This window comes from Tupaia chinensis, unplaced genomic scaffold, assembly GCF_000334495.1.
Source record: "Tupaia chinensis unplaced genomic scaffold, TupChi_1.0 Scaffold000493_1, whole genome shotgun sequence".
Classification (NCBI taxonomy): domain Eukaryota; kingdom Metazoa; phylum Chordata; class Mammalia; order Scandentia; family Tupaiidae; genus Tupaia; species Tupaia belangeri.
This window is the reverse complement of record NW_006160005.1, coordinates 1,949,905-1,974,353: the sequence shown is the minus strand read 5'-3', so window position 1 is coordinate 1,974,353 and position 24,449 is coordinate 1,949,905. Positions and strand designations below refer to the sequence as shown.

Here is a 24,449-nt window from a genome sequence, read left to right as displayed (position 1 = left end):
CTCCCTAGGGGGTGATTTCTCGCTTTCTGTCTCTCTGTCTGTCTCTATCTTTCTGGTGAGCGCACATGCCCTATGGCAAAAACCTGTCTAAAAAATAAATAAATAAATCACTCTAAAAGATCCAGTAATGTGATCACACAGGCTTGTGAGAGTGAGTTGGCAAATTTTCAGTAAGCGAGTTAATAAACCACAAGCATTATTAAAAACTACATAAATTTACAAGGAAATAAATTGTAATAAAAAATAATAAGTACTCAAACTCATTGCTTCCTACTTATTTTTCTACATGTCCGCATTCAATTCCATTAAAATTGTTTATGATCTTGTATCTGCATGTAGTGGCGAGCTATTGCAGCTCTCTCCCTTTCTCTACATTCAGTGATATCATATTGGTAGCTTCACACTGGCTGTGGTAAAAATATTTACACCACAGAAATTGGCAAATGTTACAGATTGAAGTGTTTCTTTTGGGGGATGTTGAAGCAGGGAGTTTGTTGTTTACATTTACTAGCATACCCACACCACTATATTGATAACCAGACAAAACAAATCTTTGGGGTCTACAAACAAAAAAAAGTATGTGTCCCCTGAGATAGAAACCCATACTTTCTTGGGCCAGTTTGTATCCTTAGTGTGAAGGATTTTCTGTTTTAACTTTGGCATGAATTACTCAAATAATTACATTTATTATAATAATAATTTTGTGTTAACTTCAGATATAGGATTTTTAAAAACACGTATGTTAAACATACAGAAGGAATTTGGTAAAGAACATTGGTATATCTATCACCTATATTATACCATTAAACTACGGGGCCTCATCACACATATATTCTTCCAGCCATTCCCCATACAGAGGGTTTTTAAATTACTTACAGAATTTGTGTGTAACTCGTATTACTATTTAGAGAATACAGCATATTAGAGGATCTAGTAGATTAATGTTATGATTCCATTATAAAATATGTCAATAAGTGCTTGATTTTAGACTTTAAATTTTAATTGGAAAATTAACAAAAACAGTATTGACATATTCAGAAAACTTAAGTAAGACATAACCCTTATGAATTCAAAGAACTAGAATTGTTTTAGGAATTAAGGAAGAGTTGCTTATTATAACATATATTTAAAATAAAGTATCAAGACCAGCAGATGGTGTACTGGTTACACCACTGGACTCCCACATAACTGACCACAGTTCGAGTCCCAGACCCGGTGGCTTGAAACTCACACTAGGCTATTGTGTGTGCATACCCAAAAGAGAATGGAGGAGAAGGGATTGCAGTGTGACCATCCCTCCAAGGGGTGATTTCTTGCTTTCTGTCTCTCTGTCTCTGTCTGTCCGCACATGCTCTCTATAGCAAAAATCTCTCTAAAAAAATACTTAAAGGGACCAGTGATTAGCATAATGGCTATGTCGCTGGACTCCCACGTAGTCGACCGCGGTTTGAGTCCCAGACCCGGCAGCTTAAACTCACACCGGGTGCGTGTGCGTGCTTGCCCAAGATCCCAAGAGGAGAATGGAGTAGAATGGATTGCGGCATGGTCCTCCCCCCTGGGGGCTGATTTCTTGCTTTCTGTCTCTCTGTCTCTCTCTGTCTGGAGAGCGCACGCACCCTATAGCAAAAACCTCTCCAAAAAAAAAAAAACTTAAAGATTTAAAGCATATTTTAAAGGCACTAATGTAGCCTAACATATGAAAGTGTATTTTAAAACATTTGTTTGTTTGTAAATGGCAAGAAAAGTTCATCAAAGACTTCATTTAAAGTCTCAAAACTCACTGGATTTATAAGTAGAATAATAAGTTACATGAAGGAATGTCAGAAGACTTATGGAAAAATTGAATTAAAATATGAGTTTATTATGGTGCAAAAACTTTTAAAATCTGCACAGTTGCTTTATAATACACATTTTCATGAACTTTTTGAAGATCCCATATATAAACTGATCTTAATAACCTAACAGAGGGCCAGCAGGTGGCATGGTGGTTAAGGATGTTGTTCTTTTGCATGGCTGACCTCAGTTCGAGTCCTGGACCAGGTGGCTTGCTTTCTCATTTTCCCTCTCTGGTCAAATTAAAATAAATAAATAAATGAAATAAATAAAGTTAAATAAAATAATTCTTAAAGCAATACTTAACAGAAAACTAGGTCTTTGAGTTTTGAAGGTCAAATAAAATGTTACATTAAAAAGCTTGTGGTCTCAGCTACTGGGGAGACAGAGGCAGAAAGATCGATGAAGTATCTTCAAAAAAATGATGGAAAACATATATTACAAAAAAAACTGTACGTGGATTTTTTTTAAATCTGCACCAAAATAAACCAGTGCTTGTTTGTACTTTTTTGTTGTTGTTGTCATTGGGTTCATGTGCTCAACAGTGTAAGACAGAGAAACAGTGAGAGAGAGAAGACAAAGCACCCACACACACACCAGGAAGAATGGTCATGCCAGAAATTCTTCCTCCTCCATTTCTCCCTCCTTTCAGGATTTTGGGCATGAAATCAAACATGCCTGGTATGTTTCTCAAGCTACTGGGTCCAGAATTTGAACCAAGTGGGATCCAGTGCCTTTAGTCACAGGTTATGGGCTGATCCCAATTCATATTTAATTTCATTTTTCCATAAAATTTGAGGTTTTATATATATATGTGTGTGTGTGTGTGTGTGTGTGTGTGTGTGTATATATATATATAATATATATATATATATATATATACCTGTATCTATATATCTATATTATATAATATAGATATATAAATATAGATATCTATATATGGTATATATTAATATAATAGATTAAATAATATATTAATAATTACCTAATATTATATAACATAGATATATAGATATCTTACATATGCACACACACAAAAACAACAAAATAGCCAGTGCAGAAAGGTCGCCATCACAGACACCAAAAACTCGCAGTGACCAACAGACAAGCCCTAGGAGTAAACCAGAGAGAGGCCGAGGAGGAACTGTTTTGTAGAGGACCAAGGGAGGCATTCTGAAAGTAATGCAGTCATCATAACCACAAAGTGCCGGTGGGTGCCAGGATGGGCACCAATCACTCCACACCCACTGCCCTCATCAGCCTCGGAACTTGGCCATGCAAAGGTGGCCTTGTCCACCCGATCTTTTTTTTTTTAGATTTTTGCTACAGGGCACATGTGCTCACCAGAGAGACAGAAAGGGAGAGCTCACCCCCCAGGGGAGATGGACACACCACAATCCCTTCTCTTCCATTTTTTTTCCTCAGGATCTTGTGCACACATGTACACACACCCAGCATGAGTTTTAAGCCACTGGGTCTGGGACTCAAACCATGGTGGACTATGTGGGAGTCCAGCGACATAACCATTATGCCATATGCTGGTCCCTCCATCCCATCTTATGGACACCTGGAGAGAGACAGCTCAAGCCACATGGATGGTGTTTCTATGACGGAACTCTTTGCCTTCCCCTCTTCCCAAATTTTAAATGATTAAAATGTCTTTAGTATCTGATGGGAAAATATAAAAATAAGAAGCCCATGAATTTCAAATTCTTATTAAATTATGAAAGAAGTTAGCCATGATTTGGGTGTAGGGAGTAGAGCTTGCTGGCTCAAGTTAGGGCAAGGAATTGGAGGGTAAAATATCTAGAATCCAGTAGAGATCAAAAGGGCAAGACCTCTTCCTGTGTCTCCCACCTCAGTGAGGGCATGTCCAAATCTCATAGGTCCAAGCAAAAACCTGACATGCCCTTGACTCTATCCTCCCAAGCCCCTGGGACCTGGTCCTCCCATTTCCCTCCTGGGAAACCTGCAAATCCCCCCTCACTCTTGTTTCTGTCAATCCTTTCAATGCCTGTTCTGAGTTATGTCTCTCTCCTGCTTCGCTGTGCCCAGTCCTAAGTCCTTACCAGGGCTCGGGAGGCCTTCACCACCCAACCTCTCCTGAGGTCTCCCCTTCATCTGTGTTTCCTCCTCAAGTCCTGCCACACCTACAGCAGCAACACTCAGAGTTGTCCCAAAGTCCCATGTGCTCTTCAACTTGGGGTGTGCCCTTTCTTGCTCTCTCTCTTTTCCTGGCAATCTCCTTCTATCCTTCAGGACTCTGCTTGAGGAGGACCAATATTGTCACTTCCCCCTCTTCTGGGACCCTGGCTACCCTACCCCTGTGTCCTTGCAGTGATCACTCTGTCTCTTTGCACCATGAGACTCTTGGCCCCTTGAAGGCATTATCTGTGTCTCATTCACTGTGTACTCCTGGTACTTGGTGAAAAACCTAGCACATAGTAGGTGCTTCATTAATGTTTAGGGCCTGACCATCAGGATGGAAGAAACCAAGATATCTGTCCCTTGATATCTGTCTGATTTGCCAAGATCTGTTCTGTGCTGTGTCTTGTACTTTGCTTTGAAGGAAGATGGGCAGGGTTTGTAGAACAGGAGGTCTTTAAAAAGAAGACCAAGAGCCCAACAAGAAAGTAGAGAGGTTCCATGTCTGAAGGGAGGGCAGAATAGGGTCCTGGAAAGAACACAGGTGGAGAGAAGACTGAAGAGTGGGTTTGTTCACCCAAGAGACATTGACTGAGAAGCCATGAGGGTTTGACAGCCAGTCCCTCTGCAGGATGCTGCTGATAGAGCAGAAACTCCAGCTTAGAGCATGATTTCCTCATGTCAGACTTTATCCTAAGACACTGATTATTGACTCTAAATCCTCACAACAATTATATGCAGCAAATGTGAGTCCCATCAGATGGATAAGGAAGCAGCAGCACAGCGAGACAAAATCAGCCCAGAGTCATAGCCAGGAAGTGAAGGGTCTGAATATGAAGTCAGGCTGTCATTCCCCTAGACCCTTAATAAGTTTTTGTTTTGTTTTGTTGTTTTTGTTTTGTTTTGTTTTGTTTTGTTTTGTTTTGTTTTGTTTTATTCTGCCAGAGAGCATGTGAGCTACCTGGGGAGAGAAAGAGAGGGAGAGGGAAAATGAGAAAGCACCTGCCATGGTGGCATGGTGACACTATAACCCCTGCCATGGTGGCATGGTCACACTATAACCCCTTCTCCTCTATTTCTTCTTTGGGGATTTTTGGCAGGTACACTCATGTACCTAGCAGCTGGGTCTGGGACTCAAACTGTGTGGTTGGCCATGTGGGATGGATCCAAGACCACCACTTCATCAGGTGGCCTGACCCCTTAATATTAATTTTGAACAATAAGCTAGAAGACTCCAACTATCCCTGAATCTACATTCTGGAGAAAGAAAGCTAGATAACAACTAAGCAGTCACACGAGATATCTAGACAGTGACAGGTGCTCAGAAGGGACTGCATCGGAGGATGTGGCAGAAAGTGCCCATGGAGCTCCCCCTGGATTAGGGTGCCATGGAAACTCTCTCCTTGGAAGAGACATTTGAACTGAAATTTGAATGATGAAAGGAGCCAGCCCTGAGTGGGAAAGGTGTTCCGAGCACAGGGAACAGCAAGTGCAAAGACCAGGAGCACCCCTGGAAGACGACTTCCCTGGAGATTTGGCATCTCCCCAAGGCAGCGCAAGAAATTCTCTGGCTGCCACAGAGGCTGCTGCTTTGCATGGATGTGGACTTTCCCTAGCTGAGTCTGGGGCAGAGACAATGGGGAGAGGCTCCATGTATGCCCCCAGAGCTGCCCTGCAAGGGAGTGGTTTGGGCCCAGGCATCTTACCACCAAGCCAGGCAGACTCACGTTTTGTTTGAAGCTGTGATTCTTGGAGCATTCGGAATCATCCTGCCAAATATCTGTGGAGTTCTCTAGCGTCTGCCAAGTCCCCCGAGCCAAGCAGTGTCTGTAGGCCCTTCCTGAGCTCTCTGAAAGTAAACAAAGCTCTAGAGGAAAGGTCAGAACACACAGCTCATTTCCCTAAGCACGTTGCAAGTCCCTCTCTCTCTGGCCGCAAAGCTGTGGAAAATCCCAGGGAAAAGGGATTTTCACTTCCCCTTTTGGGGGTTCATTACCATCTCTGCTGTTTATTTGGGATAGAAAGAAAAACACAGAAGCCTCTAAATTTCATAACAAGCCACGATCCCCTAATGTCGTCTGTGTTTACCCAAAGTCGCTGGAGTTAGAACAGTCGCTGGTGACTCAGACGTATTCTGATCCCTCCAACATACAGCCAAGCTGAGAGATGCCCACCTGGACTCCCTGTGCTCGCTTAGTGGGGCATCTTTTTCTGATACCCAAGAGGCAGTGCCACAAAGAGAAAAGGGTGGGCAGGAGGCAGACAGGCCAGGGATAAGTCACTCTGCCACTCGGGGACAAGCTTTGTGGCATGGACCACCATCTCCCATGCTCTGAGTGTTCAAATTTCTTTGTCAGGAACTGGAGATGATAATAGTGCCAACCCTCCATGGAAGGATTAAACAAAGCGTGTCTGTGCCAATGTAGATAACTTGCTCTGCCCATGCCATGTTCTTTGCTATTGTCATCCAGTCCCACCTGTCCCAGGAGCCCCTCCCCGAAGGGTCTCCTACCTGGAGATCAGAGACTGGACTTGCAAATGGCAAGTGGAAATGTGTTGGAATTGCCTGGTCCTGACCCTGAACATTGTGGGGAGCATAACTATTTGCCATTGATGGGTACACATATTGTACTTCCACCCACCCACCTGACAGCTTCACCAGTCTCAAACAACAGGCCTCAAATCAAACTCTTCATCTTGTCCTCAAAAATCTGTTCTACCCATGTATTTTCCCACCTCAGTGGAGGGCAAACCCATCCTTCCAGTCCCTTGGCTCCAATCTGCAGAGTCATCCTTGCCTTCTCCCTGTCTCTCAGAGCCCTTGATCAATCCACTGGCCAGACCTATCATCTCTACTTTCAAATACACCCAGACTCTGACCCTGCTTTTCACTTCCTGCTTCCACCCTAATCCCTCACCTGGATGTCACCTCTGACACTCTTGCCCCTCACATCTATGGGTAACCCAGCAGTCAAAGTAAGTTGAATAAAATGTCATTGCATCATGCCAGACTTCTCAAAAATCTTGCAAGGGCCTCTGAGAACATGTCAGAGTCTTCCGATGGCCTTCTGCAAAGCTCTGTAAGACCTGGCGACCAATACTCTCTAACCTGAGCTCCTAGTGCTTCTCTTCCTGCTTTGTTTCAGCTACATTCACCTCCTCCTCTTCATGGAACAGACCAGACACGAAGCCTTTGCACTGTGGTCCCCTTCTGTCCTGAACATTCTTCTCCTATTAGCTAAAATGTTTACTTCCATTAAGTCTTCACCAAAATTCCACCTTGTCATTGAAGACTTCCTGACTACCCAATTCACAATTGTAATTCGTCCCCCCACTCCAACTCTCCTTTCTCTTTTACCCTCTCTACCTAATTTAAAATATTCCACATTCTAACATATTTTATGTTTGTTTATTGTATTTATTGATCATTACCTTTCCTGCTAGAATGTGAGCCCCACAAGAAGAGCAATTGTTTTGGTCACATATATCCCAAGCTCTAAAAACAATGATTGGCACACAGTAGGTGCTTAATAAGTATTTGTTGAATGACTAAATGGTGATGTCACTTGACACTTGTGTTCTCTACGCCAGCAATACTACTTTGTGCTGGGGAGCCAAAGATGAAGTCTGAGTGGGATATTAGCAAATGCCATAAACTGATCGATCCTAAGGCAGAAGCCTGCATAAGTGTGTAAGAAAGGCAGGGCCCATCATACTTATGGAGAAAAGGCTGAGAAATTTTCAACAAGAAGGAAAGATCTGAGCTTCGATTTGAAGTTGGGTTTATAGGCAGAAGAGTGTCAGCAGACCCTTGGAGGAGGGGTCCTGGCCAGAAGTGTGTGCAAAGACACTGGGTGGCAGTAGCTGGGCAGTTGCAGGACCTGGGAAGTTGTTTGTTTGGCTAGACTGCAGAGAAAGCGGGAGGGGAGAGAGTGTTAGCAAGATCGCAGGGACAGATGGCAGAAGGTCTTGTATGCCAATTATAGGTGCCATGACGGGGCCAGACATAACATTCTAGAAAGTTTTGTGGAGGGTGGTTGGAGGGTGGCTAGATCTGACGGGACCAGGGAGGAGACCAGGGAGCAGCAATAGAGGGTGATGATTGACCCCCATGAAAGCAGCATCAGAGAAGGGTTGAGAACCCAGCTGCCAACGAGATGAAGGGTGAGTCTGAGGGAGGCTGAGTGGAATGAGACCATTCCTGAGGTGCGGAATAGAGGAGAAATTCATTTTCCTTTCCTCCACTTCCTCCCCTTTGCTATTCCTCAATTTTTATTCTAACTTATGACAATTCTTGGCTATTCCATTGCCCATTTTTTTTCTTTAATCATTTCCCTTTTTTTCCAAGCTCTGCTTGAATCCAAACCCTTATCATGTCTCTTTCTGAACCCCCACAGTAACTTCCAGACTTGCCTCCCTGATTCCCTTCCATCCCAACAGCCATAAACCACCAACATTGTCCTCCCGAACCACAACACTTGCCTTTTTGTGCCTTAGCACATTTCGCTTTCCACATAACCTTCTCTAGAAGGAAAGCTTAAAACCCTTAGAATAATACACACTTTCTTTCACAATGAGCCCCCAGCCTCACTTACCCATCTTAGATACCAATACAGTCTCTATACACCATGAGACGCTCTCTCTCCTCATGTTACCATGATCATTCCTGTAATCATAGCTTGCCAAAATTCTCCTCCATCCCTTTACATTCAGAGATGTCTTCTAACCCCTCTATCATCTCCACATTCTCATTTTTCTGCAGGAACCCATTTGCATTCTAAAGACGCAAGGTGAAACATGTCATGTGGTCACTCCCCACCTTTTGCAAATTGCATTCCCTTCGGTACACTCCAGAAACGTGGAACCCAGTTTCATAAAAGAACTTTTAACTCAACTTCTTCATACATTTTTATTTTTGAGTATTAGCTTTTTTTTTTTCATGTAAAGTGGAATGGACCTCAACTTGCAGCTCTCAGGAAGGAACAAGGAGGAGGAGGTGGAAGGTGGTAGTCTGTGCCACCTATCATTGGGCACACTTGGGATTTAAAGACCTGAAGGAAACCAAGGGGCTCCACCTTGGACTCATCTTCAGCTCCAATTTACAAAGCACCTACTAGGCATCGGCTCAGTGCATACCTTTTCATTTATTCCTCAAAATAGCTTTAAGAGTTAGCTATTATTCACTTCACGTTACAGATGAGGAAACTACAGCTCAGAGGGCTTCAAGAACGTACCCACAGCATCGGAGTGTAAAAGACAGGGACTGGTCTGACCTGGGTGCTCCTGACTCCACATCCAGTGCTCCTTCTGCCTTGTTGGGTGGACTGCCATAGAGGCTGTTTGCCTGAATCATCCAGACCTCTCCGGTCCAGCTAGCTCTCCAGAATCTTTGTTTCTACCATTTCTTAAACCTCACATCTCCAACCTTCCTGGGTGAATTCCAGCTTGATTTTTAGCAAAAGACAGTTCCATAAAGTAGGCCACTAATTATCCTACCCAGAAATGCACCTTCCTTCTAAACTTTCTATGTACTAGAGGTCTGTCTCAAAAATAAATAAATAAATAAATAAATAAATAAATAAATAAATAAATAAAACAAAAAACAACCATGAATTCAAGACTTTCTACTAAATATAGGTCTGACTCAAAAATAAATAAATAAATAAATAAATAAATAAATAAATAAATAAAACAAAAAACAAACAAAACAAAACAAAATAAAACAAAAACAAAATACCAAAGTTTCATTGATTTGATGGTGTATTGGGATAAAATTAAATACTATCATCTTACCACCTTCTCAGAAACTTATTCTCACCTTGCTTTGTCTGGAACTTTGCAACTATTTATGTTTCCTAAGGATAGTTTTAGCTGTCCTATTTTCCCATGGTCTTTGATCAAAAGTAACATTTCTAACCAGTAATTGCTTCTCCCCTTTAAGAACAAAATAAACAAGAGTCCCAACTTCTAAGGCAGATACAGGTGGAATATTATCCTGAGTTCATAAACAACATTCACTTCTTTTCAGTAGGATCAGGGCAGGGTAAGTAGTTAAGATTCTCCATCCAAGTCCCACAGGGCTTAAAAGCACCAATTCAATGGTGCCTCCTTGCAATGCTTCTACAAGTGCAGTGTTAAAGTCCTTCCTTAGCATCTAATAAGTCAAAAGCTGTACGGATGTGAGTGTCCCAATCTTCCCCTCACTTCTTTCTCTTGTCCATAACAGTGACCATTCTTACCCTCCCTACTGTCAAATTCTGTGGTTGCAAGTTTTTGGAGTCTACAATCGATCTTCGAAGTAAGAATATTATTGTGTAAATGGAACATCCAGGAGTAGAAGAATTGCAGAATGACAAGAGAAGATGTAAAACGCATTACTCAGAGCTTAGAAGGAAATCCTTTGTGGGGAAAAGGACTTGAGAAAAAAGCATTAAGTTGGAGACTTTCTTCTAAATATTCCAAGCTAGTTTACTTAAGAGGAACAAGCCTTCAAAGGAATTGTTGGAAATTGATAAAAAAATTTTTTTAAGAGTTTATTACCTTTACTCCATCCAGGTAAGTATGAAGGGCAGGGAACGGAGACATTTCCAGGAGAAGAATGAGGCCAGCACACATATCGATCAAAAGTTCCATTACAAAATATGCCTGTGGAGAAAAGGGCAGGAATGGACATTAGTGTTTGTGCACAGGGTCCTCAGAAGTAGAGACACCCAGGAGCCCAGAGCCCACCTTCCTGGAAGCTGATGTAATCTTTGCAGAAGCCAGAATGGGTGTTCTACACTCTAGATCAGTTAAGAAGAAGGGATGTTTTGGGGAGTACAGGAATACTGAATGTAGTCCGAGATATCATGTATTTTTCTACCCAACTTGACCTCCAATTAACTGTCAATGTACACATCACAATGACTTTGTTTTATTATTCATGAACTGAACTCTCATGTAAACTCAGGAGGGCACTTGGAGGTTCAGCAAGTGACTTATGTTTCATAACTAAATAATCATGAATCTTCAGCAATTAGATCCTAGCACATACAAACTCTGAAATGTGCAAAATGACCTCCTGGGTTTTTACAGATCATTTTGTTCAGGGGTCTGTAGGTGGGCAGGAGACTCTAAAGTCTCCCTTCTTTTCTTATCCCCGTGGGTGTAAAGGGATCTGCGAAATTAAGTTCTTGGCCATGTGCATCTGGCACGAGAACTGCACAATCCTCTCTCTCCATATGAAGGCTAATTTAATGATTGCTGTGAGATATTTGGATCATCTCAGGTTCAGGAGATTATTTCCATCACACTATTTGGCAAAGAGGAGCTACAAACTTCAAACTCACTCTCATAGGTCTCGAACTTTCATTTTGTTAGCTCCTGACTATTGGAAACCAGGCATCAGTGCCCACCTTCTGCTCCCTATTGGGCTGGAGCTCAGGGGCCACTTGAGCGAGAACAGCCAAATTACCGTCATAGAACCCAACAAACACAGACATGTTAGACTAGAAGCTGGCTTGGAACACTGTGGACCTGGCTGCCATGTCAGCACCTGGTCTCTGTGAGGCAGTGTTCACCTGGCTGAGCTGTTCACAGCCTGGCTCCAGGTAAAGAGGACAGGCCCTACTTTGACCTCAGAAAGGAGAATTCCCTGACGTGGTTTCTGTAGCTGATATTGAGCCTCCATTGCTACCTACCCAAGCTAAATGGGTCTTTAGAGGGAGTTGGCTTTAGGGCTATGGCTTGAAGCTTGGGATAAGAAAGGGAGACTTTATAGTCTACTGCCGACCTCCAGACCCTGAATGAAATGGTCTAAAAGAAGCCAAGAGGACAGGGAGGGTGTAGCATTCATCCACCCAATGCTCTCAGGCAATGGGCCGATGATCTTTCTTCTTATTTCCCTTTTCTATTTTTTTAAAGAATTATTTTATTTAATTTTATTTATTTATTTATTTATTCCTTTTTATTTTGACCAGAGAAGGACAGAGCAAGAGAGAGGGGGAAAGTGAGAAAGCAAGTCGCCAGGTCCAGGACTTGAACTGTAGTCAGCCATGTGGGAGTCCAGCATCTTTACCATGCCACCTTATTTATTTTCCATTTTAAAATGGGTGCAGTACATGTGTGTGCAGCCAAAGAGCCAGGTGAGTCTGTGGGTAGAACCAAGCTATGGCATGTTTGCTAGCGTGCTCTAAATGTCATGTGGACTTCAATAAGAGAAATGTTATTGCTCAGATTTAGTTAATACCCTGGGAGATGGAGGACTTCCACCCTCCTAAGATTCTCAGGTTAATCTACAACAGTTACTCATGGCATGTGATTAGGCAGAGAATATGTTGTGGCAGAGGGCTTTTATCAAAGATGTCACATCCATTCATAATCTATCCCACACAGTCTTTTATGGTGAGAAGTAGAGGTCTATGTTTCCTCCCCTTGAGCCTAGGCTGACCCTCTTAACTGTCTGACCCAACTGAGCATAGCAAAAGTGACTTTGTGTAACTATCAAGGCCATGTCACAAAAGGTGATGTGGCATCTGGTTGGCCTACCACTTGGAACCCAGCCATAATGCTGTGACAAAGCGTAAGCCATGAGGGAAGCTATGTGGAGGTGAGAGAGGCCAAAGAGACAGTATCAACCAGTAGACAGGGACATGAACAAGACTTCCTGTGATTTCAGCCTCCAGGCTTTGACTCTTCCAGGTAAACTCTTGACACTGTAGAGAAGAAACAAGGTATCTCTGATGTCCCCTGTCTGAATTCCTGACCCACAAGATGTGAGGGATTCTAAAAGATATTATTGTGTTAAGCTGCTATGCCGCTGGAGCTATTTGTTACACAGCCACAGATAACGCGTGCTTACCAGAAGGTTTCTTGAGTAAGTTTCTCAGACATTCCTCTTTGTACTGATTCCACTTTCGAGTAGTCTCCTGAAGGAGAGATCCTGTAACCTGAGCAGACAAAACCGTGGTCACCCCAGTTCGCTACAGAAATAAGGCCTTGTTATCATCTCACACCATGATTCTCAGACCTTCCCAGTGAAATGCCCTTGAGGCCTGCACTAAGGAAACAAAATTTCTTTGGCATGTGTTTAAGGGAGATAGACTCCACATGGCTGGGATCCCCCAGTTCGGATCCAGCCTGGTGGCTTGAAAACCATTCTGGGCATGTGAGTGTGCATTTTCAAAATCCCAGGAAGATAGAAAAATAAAGGAGAAGTGATTGTTGCGTGATCATAGCCAATTGGGGGGGGCACTTTATCTCCCCCCTTTCTGTCTGTTTCTCTGTCTCTCTGTGGTGAGCACACAAGCCCTCTGATGATTAAAAAACAGATATAAATTTTATATTCACTAAATTATCTAATCATATTAGTTTTAATAGAAACATGAAAGATTTTATTTCAGAACTGTTAAATGAGGCTGACATTTCAAGAGGTTACATTCTTGTACTAAACTTTCACACCTTCTCACATAAATAGTTGCACATTGCTAAGACTGTGTGGATCCCAAAGGGAGAAGACTCAGTAATGTGATACTCTAGGGCCAGGAGACTTGCTGGGGCCTGCACCATCCAGGTGTCAGTGTGTCTAGATTCAAAGGCACCAAGTGAACAAACACTCTGCTACTGTACTGAAGCCTTCAGCTTTCTTCCTTCCTGTTCCATAGAACCTTCGAAATACAGCATACTGGGACTAGCAGTTAGCATAATGGCTATGTCACTGAACTCCCATGTAGTTGACCATGGTTTGAGTCCCAGACCCAGTGACTTAAACTCATGCCAGGCACATGTGCATGAGTGCCCAAGATCCCAGGAGGAGAATGGAGAAGGGGGGGTTATGGGGGGACCATCCCCCCCAGGGGGTGATTTCTTGCTTTCTGTCTCTCTGTCTCTGTCTCTCTGGTGAGTGCACGTGCCCTATAGCAAAAACCTCTCCAAAATACAGCATACATTTTTTAGGTTTTCCAGGTAACTAGGTTGTCTAGCACATTCTAATTGTGTACCTATATCACTTTAGTTTATATTTTATTTTTCTTCCATGAGTGATAGAGACATGCAGAAAGAAACAGGGACATAGACACAGGGACACAGAGAGAGAAACAGAGACAGAGAGACAAAACCCACTCAGTGTCAGCCACCCTCAGATCATGGGTCATATATGCATGGCATGTTCAGGAAGGCCACATGCAAAGCCAGTACCCTCCCATGCAATCAGTCTTGAAGAGTGTTGTGCTACTGCGGTGCCACCACCTGGGCTCCCTTTGGGGACTAAAAGGGGCTTTCCCTTCCGTTATTCAATTTACTCATCTTCACCGACCACCTGTTGTGTGTCAGGCCTTGTGTTAAGGGGATGCAAAGATGAGTGAGATACCACACCTACCCTAAAAAGGATTTAGACTCTGATAAAGATGAAGCAGCTCTATAACCAGCTGGTGGACCAAGTCAAGTGGCATTCTACCCCATCATCCTCGGCTTCCTTACAGGTGAGACTGTGTGGTTCAGTTCTTGGCACCTTGGTCTCTCAATGACAAAGCAAAAGCCACGTGTTGTTCTCGACTCCACCCTTCTCCTCTGGTGCACCAGATCTCATTAGCTCCACCTCCTAAATTTCTCTCTTGCCCAATCCTATCTTCCATTTCCTCCACCCCTGACCTGGTGCCACCATCCCCTCTCCACACTGTTCCAGAGTGATAGGTCCACAGAACAGATCTGAGCACAGGGCTCTCATGTCTGTGCTCTTCATGTGTGGGCTGTTGACTCAGGACTTAACACTTCCCCCGTCCCTGTCCCAGGTCATACTCTTTCATGATTTCCCATCTCTGCAGCTTTCACTGACACTCCCTCCTGTCCTTTTCTTCACTTGGCTAATTTCTATCATCCCTCAAGGCACAACTCGAGCCTAGTGACCCATGGCCACCTCTCCCCCTGAAATCTTGAGCTGGGACTCCTCCTCCTGATTGCCCTCCAATCCTATATAGGACTGATCTCTATGGCTGTCATAGTGTGCTGTCATCAGCTTGCCCCTCACCCTCACTACCCCATAAGTTTCTTGAGGACTGAGGTATGTCTCCATATTGGAATATAAGCCCCTTTCACAGGGCAAGAGTTACTGCCCTCATTTTCTAGCTAAACAGAGGCACAATTGCAGGGTAGAGAGTGGAGAAACAAACATGGTGGGGGTTGGGAGGATTAGTAAGTGATCTGACCTAAGCTCTCCCAGCTACCTGGTTGACTGAGACTTCGTCTCTTTTCATAGGAGACAAAAAAACTCAAGGGCAGGACCAGCAGTTAGCATAATGGCTATGTTGCTGAACTACCATGTAGTTGACTGCGGTTTGAGTCCTGGTCCCGGTGACTTAAACTCACGCCACACGAGTGTGTGTGCATGCCCAAGATCCCAAAAAGAGAATGGAGGAGAAGGGATTGTGGCGTGGCCTTCCCCCCTGGAGGTGATTTCCACTTTCTGTCTCTCTTTCTGTCTATGTTTCTGGAGAGCACACGTGCCCTATAGCAAAAACCTCTCAAAAACAAACAAACAAACAAAAAAGAAAAAAAAAAAAAAAAAAACCTTGAGGTCATTCTCAGGCCAGGTAGAAAATGAGGTAGGACAGGACTATAAGAATCCCTACAGGTATAACCAGCGAGAGTGGAGGAAACGGTATAACAATTGAGAGTGAGGATTGCTCCACCCAAAGGCATTCACATTTAATCAAACACACATACTCTCAGCTAAAACAATTAAGCTTATGAGCCCAAAGAGTGGTCGATTTTCAATTCCTGACCACGTAGTCCATCTCACCCTCTCCACACTCTGCCCAGGGTAAGGCCTCAACACCATGGCTTTCCTGAGAGGGCCACTGGGTGGTTTCTTTGCATCTTTTCTGAGAATTAAACAGCTCGCTTTTCAAAGAAAAACTAGTATGGCATCATTAGAACAAAAGTTCCCAAACTTTCTCAATTACTGTCTCAGTAATTTTTCCATGGCACTCCTAGTCAAAAGATATATCTGAAGTTCCACTTCTTAAGTAGGTAGGTCCAAATGTCTTAGTAAACACAGTCAACCTTTCGAATCCCTGAGTTCCTTAACTGTAGTCAACCAACTACACATAGAAAATATTTTTTTAAAAAATTAGTTGTGTCTGTATGAAACAGACTTTTTTCTTGTCATTATTTCCTACACAAAACAATATAACAATAATTTACATAGCATTTCCATTGTATTAGGTATTGTAAGTAAATTGCAAATGATTTAAAGTATATGGAAGAATAAGCCAAATCCATGGCCTAGTAGTTAAGAGAGCCGGATACCACATGGTCAACTGTGGTTCAAATCCTGACCCCAGTGGCTTGAAAAACATTCCTGGTACATGTGCATGCATGCTCAAAATCCCACCAGGATGGAGAGATGAAGAAGGATTGTGGCATGACCATGACCCATTACCCTCCATCTCTGGTGAGTGCACATGTCCTGTGGTAATTAAAGAAAAAGTATGTAGAAGGATGTGCATGGGTTATACACAGACACTACACCTTCTCATAGAAGAGACTTGGGCATCGTAGGTTTTGACATCCTTGGGGATTCTGGAACCAAGCCTTGTGGATACTGAGAAGCAACTACTTAACAATGTAATGACTACAGGGCATTATGCAACTCTCAGGCTTTAGAACCAGATTTGACACCATCGCCTTAACTTCCTGTTCTACATCAATTTTTGTGTTGTACAGTTTTTGTGTTTTTATCACTGCACCTCCAGAAAAGCTTTACAAAGATACCACATCATCAAAAAGAATGAAGTGAGACCTGATGTTGAAACCGTGAGTCCCTTGAACCAGGTGTCTGCACAGTGTTTAGCAAATGCCATTCTCTCTAATGCTTCCCTCGGAAATTGGAAAATACCTTACAGTGTCCCGGTGAGTTCACAGTGGTGCCATGGGACACTTTAGCACACAGTTTGGGAACCATGGGACTAGCCAATAATAATAATGATGATATAATTATTGCCTTTTATCCCTTATTTTCTGTTTCCAGTGAATTTCAAATCTCTACTAAGAATACCTCTCTTGAGTTATGGCTCGAAGTGTATTAACATATCATTTAAAGAAATAAACATTCTCATGGGAATAGAACTGACTCTCTGTGATTTTTACAAATTGAGTTGATGAGTTGATAACCAAGTACCACGCTTCCAGAATCCTCAAAGTCATCAAAGTAAGACCCTCTCTTGGATCAAGCTTTATTGATGTCCTCAGAAGCCATATTGGGACCTAAGGAAGGGACAATAAAACCAGTGCCCACACAACAGTCTCCTGTCCTCTCCTTCGCCATGGTGAGTGGTGATGGTCAAAAGCAGAAAAACAAACGAAAACTAAACAGTACTGCATCAGTTTGTCTTCCCAGGTATTTGTCCCAAAGACAGCAACATACAAAGGCACATTCATGAGCAGTCATGGCCAGATTGCCAGACAAGCACAAGGACAGGCGATGGAGGGTGGGTTTCTTTCTTTCCAATTGGAAAAGCTCAAATGGACCTTGATTCCTCTTTCCTTACAGAAGCAACTGGCATCATGACTAACTGGACAGAGAAGGGGTGAAGGAAAAGAAAATAAAACACTCTTCTATGAACCCCCCGTTAATTACCATAAACCTACAAGTCTCTTTAGAGAAGTAATATGCTTTGCTGTAGAAAACATTGGGTCGTTGGAACAGTCAGGACGCATTTCTGCATAGGAAAATACGACGTGACTTTTCTGATGATCAGTAGACACTTCACCTCCACAGATAAGCAAAAACGGGAGACAGTGAAATCTTGATCTCACTACTCAGAAATTACCATCTCCTTTCGACTCCTCTCTATGTACGTGTGACATTCTTCCCTTCCTTTTCTCCTTTGGGATTTTCCCCCGAAAAGAAAATCATACTGTTTTGTAGCCTTTTATTTTTCACTAGGAGATACATCGTGAATATACTTGCATTTCAAGAAATCATTGGAAAAATAAAATAAAGGACCCTTTTAATAGCTACATAATATTCTATGAATGAACGGCTTTAAAAATCCTCTAGCATTGAACATCTAAGCTACTTTCAGATCGTTGCTCACATAAATGATGCCGTGTTGAAATCCTCCTAGTTAAACATCTGAGAGCACATCTTTATTTACTTAAGAGAAATTCTTTGAATTGGAATTTCTGGGTCATAGAGCATACACATTTTTCAAGATTTTTAATAATGTGCTGCCACACGGCCTTATCCTCCCCCCCCAAATAAATTTTAAAATAGGCACCATTTTACACTCACATTAGAAATGTACAAAACCCACTTCGCCAAGAGCTTCGATTGTTTATGTTTCCTGATGCCAAAGCAATGCGGAGTAACTGAGTGTGTGGGGGTGTGTGGAGATAACACGATGTCCCTGCTTGAATTCAGAAACTAAACGATCCCTGAGAATTTCTCATTAAGTGAATTTTATGAAGACTTCCTGCCAGGAAACACGCCACAGTCATTTATATTCCATGCAGAAAAGAGACGATGAGCAAAATACATCATGGATGTCTATGCAAAGCCCTGTAAGATAAACATCTGGAGAAAGAAGACGGGGTTTCAGAAGGAGAACTGGGGGCAGAGTCATCCCAAGTGCACTCTCTGGAGGAGGGACAGCCAGGAGCGGCTCAGAAAACACAGTCTGGGTGGCAGAGGGTGCGAGAGGCCTCTGCCAGCAGGCACATTATTGATTATGGAAATACCAGCGCGAAAGAGCCAAAGTATGATTTTGTCAGCTCTGTAAGCCAGCCTGAGGCGCTGCAGATTCTGCTGCTATAATATATAAATATTCAAATGTCAACGGCTCCCACGACTGCTAGAGAAAAAGAACCCAGGACTTTAAACACCCTGAGTAGAACGCAGGGACTCCACAGCTGGCGAGCTACCATCTAATTCCTCTGAGGCTTGTTTTCCCCATCTGTTAAATGGGTCCAGTAATAACTCATGGGGCCATCACAAAGTTCATGGGAAATAGGCGTTATGAAGAAACTATGCAATTTGAGGGGGCAACAAAATAAACTGGTACCTTAATTCAATTTTCCACCAAGTTTTGGACGTCCTTTGTCCCTCTTCTCAGAACTTGTGACGGTTAAGCAAGATGGTGTGTGAAGAAGCATTTGATGAGAATGTGCCGGTTTTGTAGTTGGGCTTGGCGTGTAGTAAGCAACGTGTGCATGTTTGTGGACAGGAGATGAACAAAGCTAGACAACTCACTTCATATATTTGGGCTTTTTTTTTTCTTTTGTTATGCCAGAGGATACATGTGCACATACAAGGGGAAAAGAAAGAGATGAAGAAAAAAAGAGAGAGAGAGAGAGAGAAAGCACACCCAACAGGGCCTGGTCACACTGTAATCCTTTCCCCTCCAGTTGTCCAGTCCATCAAGATCTTGGGCCTGTGCACCTGGTGTGTAAGCCACCCCAGTTGGGACTTGAACCCTGGTTGGCCATGTGGGATCCAACTTCTTCTACACAGAACTTAACGGCTCTACAGGGTCTGTCCATGAATATGTTTGGTCTTAATGTGAGAGATGCAGACAATCCAAGCATGGATGAGAGTTCTGTATCACCTCCCTCAACCATGGCCCTGCCACGATCAGACTAAAGTCTTAGGGCCAGAGATGAACTGGGGATGATGTGGTCCCTCCACAAAAGGCTGCCACTGTGTCAAGAATTCCATGAAATCATTGACCAGGCTCACATTTACAATCCGCGAAGGCTTGAAGGGGGCCTTCGGGAGAATTTGGCTGCAGAGAAAGTGGGAAGGGAGCTAGTCCCGGCTAGCACTGGAGAAAGTCCAGTAAGGTGAACACTTCTGAGCTCCTGCACACGGCCCTCCCCACACAGGGGAGAGGGATTTCGAATTCTTAGACTGCAGGGATCAGCCCTGCCATGAAGGACGAAGACAGCCATTCCTTTAGGTACTTTCTTCATTCAGTTGAATGGAACTGAGGTTCCTTCCCATCACAGCCAAAAATAAAACCCTGGAAAGGGACAAGGCAAAGGACTAATCTCCTTGGATAAGAATAAGGCAAGTTCCCAGCATGTCCAGCTATGGAGGATAGTGAAATGTCTTGTACAAGGAGACTTCAAAATATCCATGCAAAATGGAATTAAAGGATAGTTTGTTTTGGTGTTCCCCCGAAAAAGGCAACCATGCATAGTTTCTCCATAATGCATATTTTCCATGAGCTTTTCAAAGACCCTTATACTAAGTCCTTAAAGCCCTTAAAAATCATGCCACGAATCTGCAATTACTCACATAGAAAAATGGTGCTTGGCCTTCCTGAGACTCAGTTTCCTCACCTGTAAAAATGAGACTAAGAAAAGAACATCCCTCGTGGAGTTATTGAAAACGTGAAATGGGATACTGTGAGGGCCGTGCCCGGTTCCAGACTGAGGGCGTAGTAAGTGTTCAATAAATCTGAAAGTTGACTTATCAGTGTATTTTGTTATGAAAAAAGCAGATGACAAAATAATACAGTATAATTCTCTGTTTATTTTTGTTTTGTTTTGTTTTTAAAAATATGTAAATAATGGCAGAAAAATGTCTGGAAGAATAAACCCCCAAACCTGAACGAGGATCATCTCTGGCTAGCAGAATTACAGTGATTTATAGTTTGCTTTTAACTCCTTTGGATTTTATAGGTCTTTTTTTTAACAATAGCATTCTATATTTTTATAATACGAAGGAAGGAAGGAGAGAGAGAAAGAAGGAAAGGAAGGGAAGGGAAAAGAATGGGAGAACACTCCATTCACTTAAAATACTTAAACCTGAACAAATACTATACAGAAAGATATCTGTAGCAACTTTAAATGCTATTTACAGAGTTCTCATTGACACAAGAAGATGTTTATAATATGATGCAAAGGGGAAAAGTGGGATACAAAACTTTGTAATTAAAAAAAAAACATAAAAAGGATTTGAGAAAAATACACAAAATATTAACAGTGATTACCCCGTAATGGTGAGATTACAGTTGAGCCTTCTTCTCTTAATATTGTTTTCTATTTTCCAGATTACCTACCAGAAGCCTGAATTGCTCCTCTAATCAGAAAATGTGCACAACTAACAATATTAATAATAATAATCATACATAATGAACTGCTCTTACTTGCTTGATGGAAACCAGCAGCACCAGAGCGAGGAAGGGCCTCCCAGGGACCCAGAGAGAGCGCTTCCCGTGGGAGGGGAGAGGGCTGGTGCCCCGGGAAGCAGAGATGCCTACGGGCTGCACAGGGACCCCGGGCAGGGGCCTCCCTTTTCCACCGCCAGGCCCAGCACTGCTCGGTCCCCGCTGCATCTTGCTGCGCTGGTTCACAAGTGTGGGCACATCCTCCCAGCCGTCCACTGTGTAGCACAGGTGGTGGCCTCTCGCATTCCTCTTCGTCCACAGAGGAGATGTTTGCACAAACCCTCTCCAAGCGTGCCAGAGCGTCTGAGCCACTCTAGAGCAATCCACCGAATCTCCAAAGTTTCACATCAACAGTGGCTCATCCCCGCCCCGGCTCCCCCCTGGAGCAGAGAGATTTTTCCCAGCCCTTCCCCAAGTCAGCTGTGCTCTCTGGGACTTCCTCACCAGGCGGAAGGGAAAAGCGAGGCAGCGAGTGGGTTCTTCCCCAGGATTCTGCTCAATGTACAGGCCAGGGCGAGGCAGGCTTGGGTTCGAGCTAATAAGAGACAGCTGGCAGGAGAGGATAGGCTTCCGGCCAGCTGGAGGCGGGCATTTTTCTGAGGGGATATTTCTTTCTAAGGCATTAAGTTGTCCAGGCCAGGCTGAGGCCAATCACAACGCCAGAGCCTCCTCTGGGCTGGTGATGAGAAGCCCAGCGATCACTCCTCCTGAGCACTCACTTGTCTGAAGCCACATGACTCAGCCCACCTGGCAGGTCCCTTCACGGGGTTCGTGACTCCCTTACGAACCCACATATTAGCACATTCTCGCCACAACTCACATTTATACAATCTTTTCTCTTTTTAACTTTCTTTCCTTTTTTTTTTTTTTTCATGAGCAAAAGAGAGAGACAGGAAGACAGCACCCTCAACAGGGACCCAATGCCACGATCCATTCCCAGCTCTAGTGGTCCCAGATCACAGACATGCACTTGCCCAATGTACTCAGGGAGGTCTCCAGATGCAGACCCAGAACCTTCCCATGTGGGTCAGCATCACCAAGCATCACATTTCACCTCTGTGCCATTGCCCAGTCCCTACGAAGTTTCTTCTTCCTCCATCCCATTTCATTCATCTTCATAATAATCTTGTAAGGGTATGATTAATTCTCCATTTGACAGCTGAGACATATTGAGATTCAGAGAGGTGAGGATGATTTCCCAAGGCAACACAGCAAGCAAATGGCAGAGCTAGGATAGCTGTCTTCTGATCCGTCACCTGACCACAGCTACTAGAGAAGGTGCAACTCCTTCCTCCTACCCTCTTTGGGTGAGCACCTTTCTCCAGCAAGCTCATTCCTGTGCCTCAGAGGGGCCCTTTCCATCCCACCTTTCCCTAGTCAGCTCATAGCATCCCCTTCCAACTAATTCCAGCCTCTGGAACCAGAAGTTCAGGTGGAAGGTGCCTGATGGGATGAAATGTCAGATCAGCGAGAAACAAGGGCATGTTCTCACTGAAGTTATTATTCTATTACTATCATTATTATTATTTGCCATTCAAATTGAACCATGGATGCTCATCTTGGTTAACTTACCTGACTGAATGAATGAAACTGAGTGGCAACTGGGAAAAAACAGGTGAGCACAACTTAGTAGAGACCCTTAGAAATCTAGGACCAGGAGATAGGGTAGTAGTTAGGTTGCTGAATTCCCACATGGCCAACTGCAGTTCGAGTCCCAGCCCTGGTGGCTTGAAACTTATGCCAGGCACATGTGCATGTGTACTCAAGATTCTGGGAGGAGAAAGGAGGAGAAGGAATTGCAGCATGGCCACCCCACCTGGGGGTGATTTCTCCCCTTCTCGCTCACTATTTCTTCCTTTCTCTCTCTCTCTCAGCAAACACACATGCCCTAAGGCAAAAACCTGTCCAGAAAGAAATCTTAAAAACACTATGTGGCAAGTGTTTAAATCTCAGCAGTTAAAATGCTAAGACGGAGAAGAAGACTCCACCATTGCTGCTGAAAACTAATGATTTCAAGGAAAAAAGAGAAATGAAGATTTTCTACTGATAATTCACCCTCCAGCTCCCAAACTTGAGTGGAGAGGCAAGGGGCAGGCCTTCAGAACAAGACTCCACTATTGTTGCTGAGAACTAGTGATTTCAGGGAAAAAAGAGAAATGAAGATTTTCTACTGATAATTCAGCCTCCAGTCCCCAAACCTGAGTGGTAAGGAGCCCCTCTAGCCTTTTCTCTGTCTCTATCACTGTCTCTCTATCTTCTCATTTTTTAATAATTTTTTCTTTTAAAAAAATTTTAAGGTAAAGTATTCTCCTGGCTTTCAGTTCCTCCTTTATTGTGTTAATAATCCCATCTCCCCCTTCCCTCCAGGAGAGGCAAGGGGCAAACCTTCAGAAGAAAACTCCACCAACGCTGCTGAGAACTAGTGATTATGCATGGCACAGGTGCATACCGCGGGATTTTTCTTTTTTTGCTTTTTTTATTAGTTTTTTTACTGTTTTTTTTTTCTTTTTTCCCTTTTTTTCTCTCTCTTTTTAAAATCTCTCTCTCTCTGTTTCCTTTTCTTTTTATTTTATCTCATCGTTCTGTTCCTCAATCTTCATTCACTATGTTTCTAGATGGATCTAAGGGAACCATAGCCAAACATCCAAATACTATTAGGGTTAAGATATTTCTCAATAGCTACTGAATCTGCTGCACAAAGGGATAAAAATGACACAGCAAGAGATTCCAGATCACCTCCCTCTGCACTCTCCTGCATGCTCAGATTGAACTTCAAGAATTAGGAAGAAAACACACCATCCATCAGACAACTAGAAATCACCACAGGGTCATAAGAAATATGGGAAGGCAAGAAAATAGCTCTCCACCAAGGGAAAAGAAAACTCTTCATCCTCAGACAGTTCAATGGAAATCATGGAAATGTCTGATAAAGAATTTAGAATATTCGTTATGACAAAGCTAACAGAGATGGAAGAGAAGAGAGACTATGAACTGCAGAAAAGGCAGGAGAAAGGAGCTGATGAGTTCTAGGAGGTGAGAAAATTCTTGCAAAATCTAAAAGAGGAAATATACATTATAAATAAGAATCAAATGGACCTGTTAAAGATGAAGGCTATAATACAGGAAGTCAAAATTTTCCTTGAAAGTATTAAAAGCAGACTAGCTTATACAGAAGGTCAAATCTTGGACGTAGAAGACAAAATCATTGGCCTAGAAAAATCCACCACAAAGACTGAGAAAATTGCCCCCCAAAATGAGAATAAGTAGGGAACCAGCAGTTAGCGTAATGGCTATGTCACTGGACTCCCACCTAGTCGATCACCG

The 24,449-nt window shown here is 43.1% G+C and overlaps 1 protein-coding gene across 1 annotated transcript in view; it reads right to left on the bottom strand.

Annotated features, from left to right (window-relative positions):
- The window catches only part of GLP2R (glucagon like peptide 2 receptor), a 71,925-nt gene extending 50,526 nt beyond the window's left edge, over positions 1-21,399 (bottom strand). Inside the window, exons 1-4 of the mRNA XM_006156408.3 lie at positions 21,105-21,399; positions 12,818-12,905; positions 10,519-10,623; positions 5,706-5,827 (exon numbers count right to left, since the gene is read on the bottom strand). Coding sequence (XP_006156470.1) covers positions 5,706-5,827; positions 10,519-10,623; positions 12,818-12,905; positions 21,105-21,293 — 504 coding nt within the window. The 5' untranslated portion in view covers positions 21,294-21,399. The remainder of the gene's footprint in view (positions 1-5,705; positions 5,828-10,518; positions 10,624-12,817; positions 12,906-21,104) is intronic.
- Positions 21,400-24,449: the final 3,050 nt, after the last annotated feature.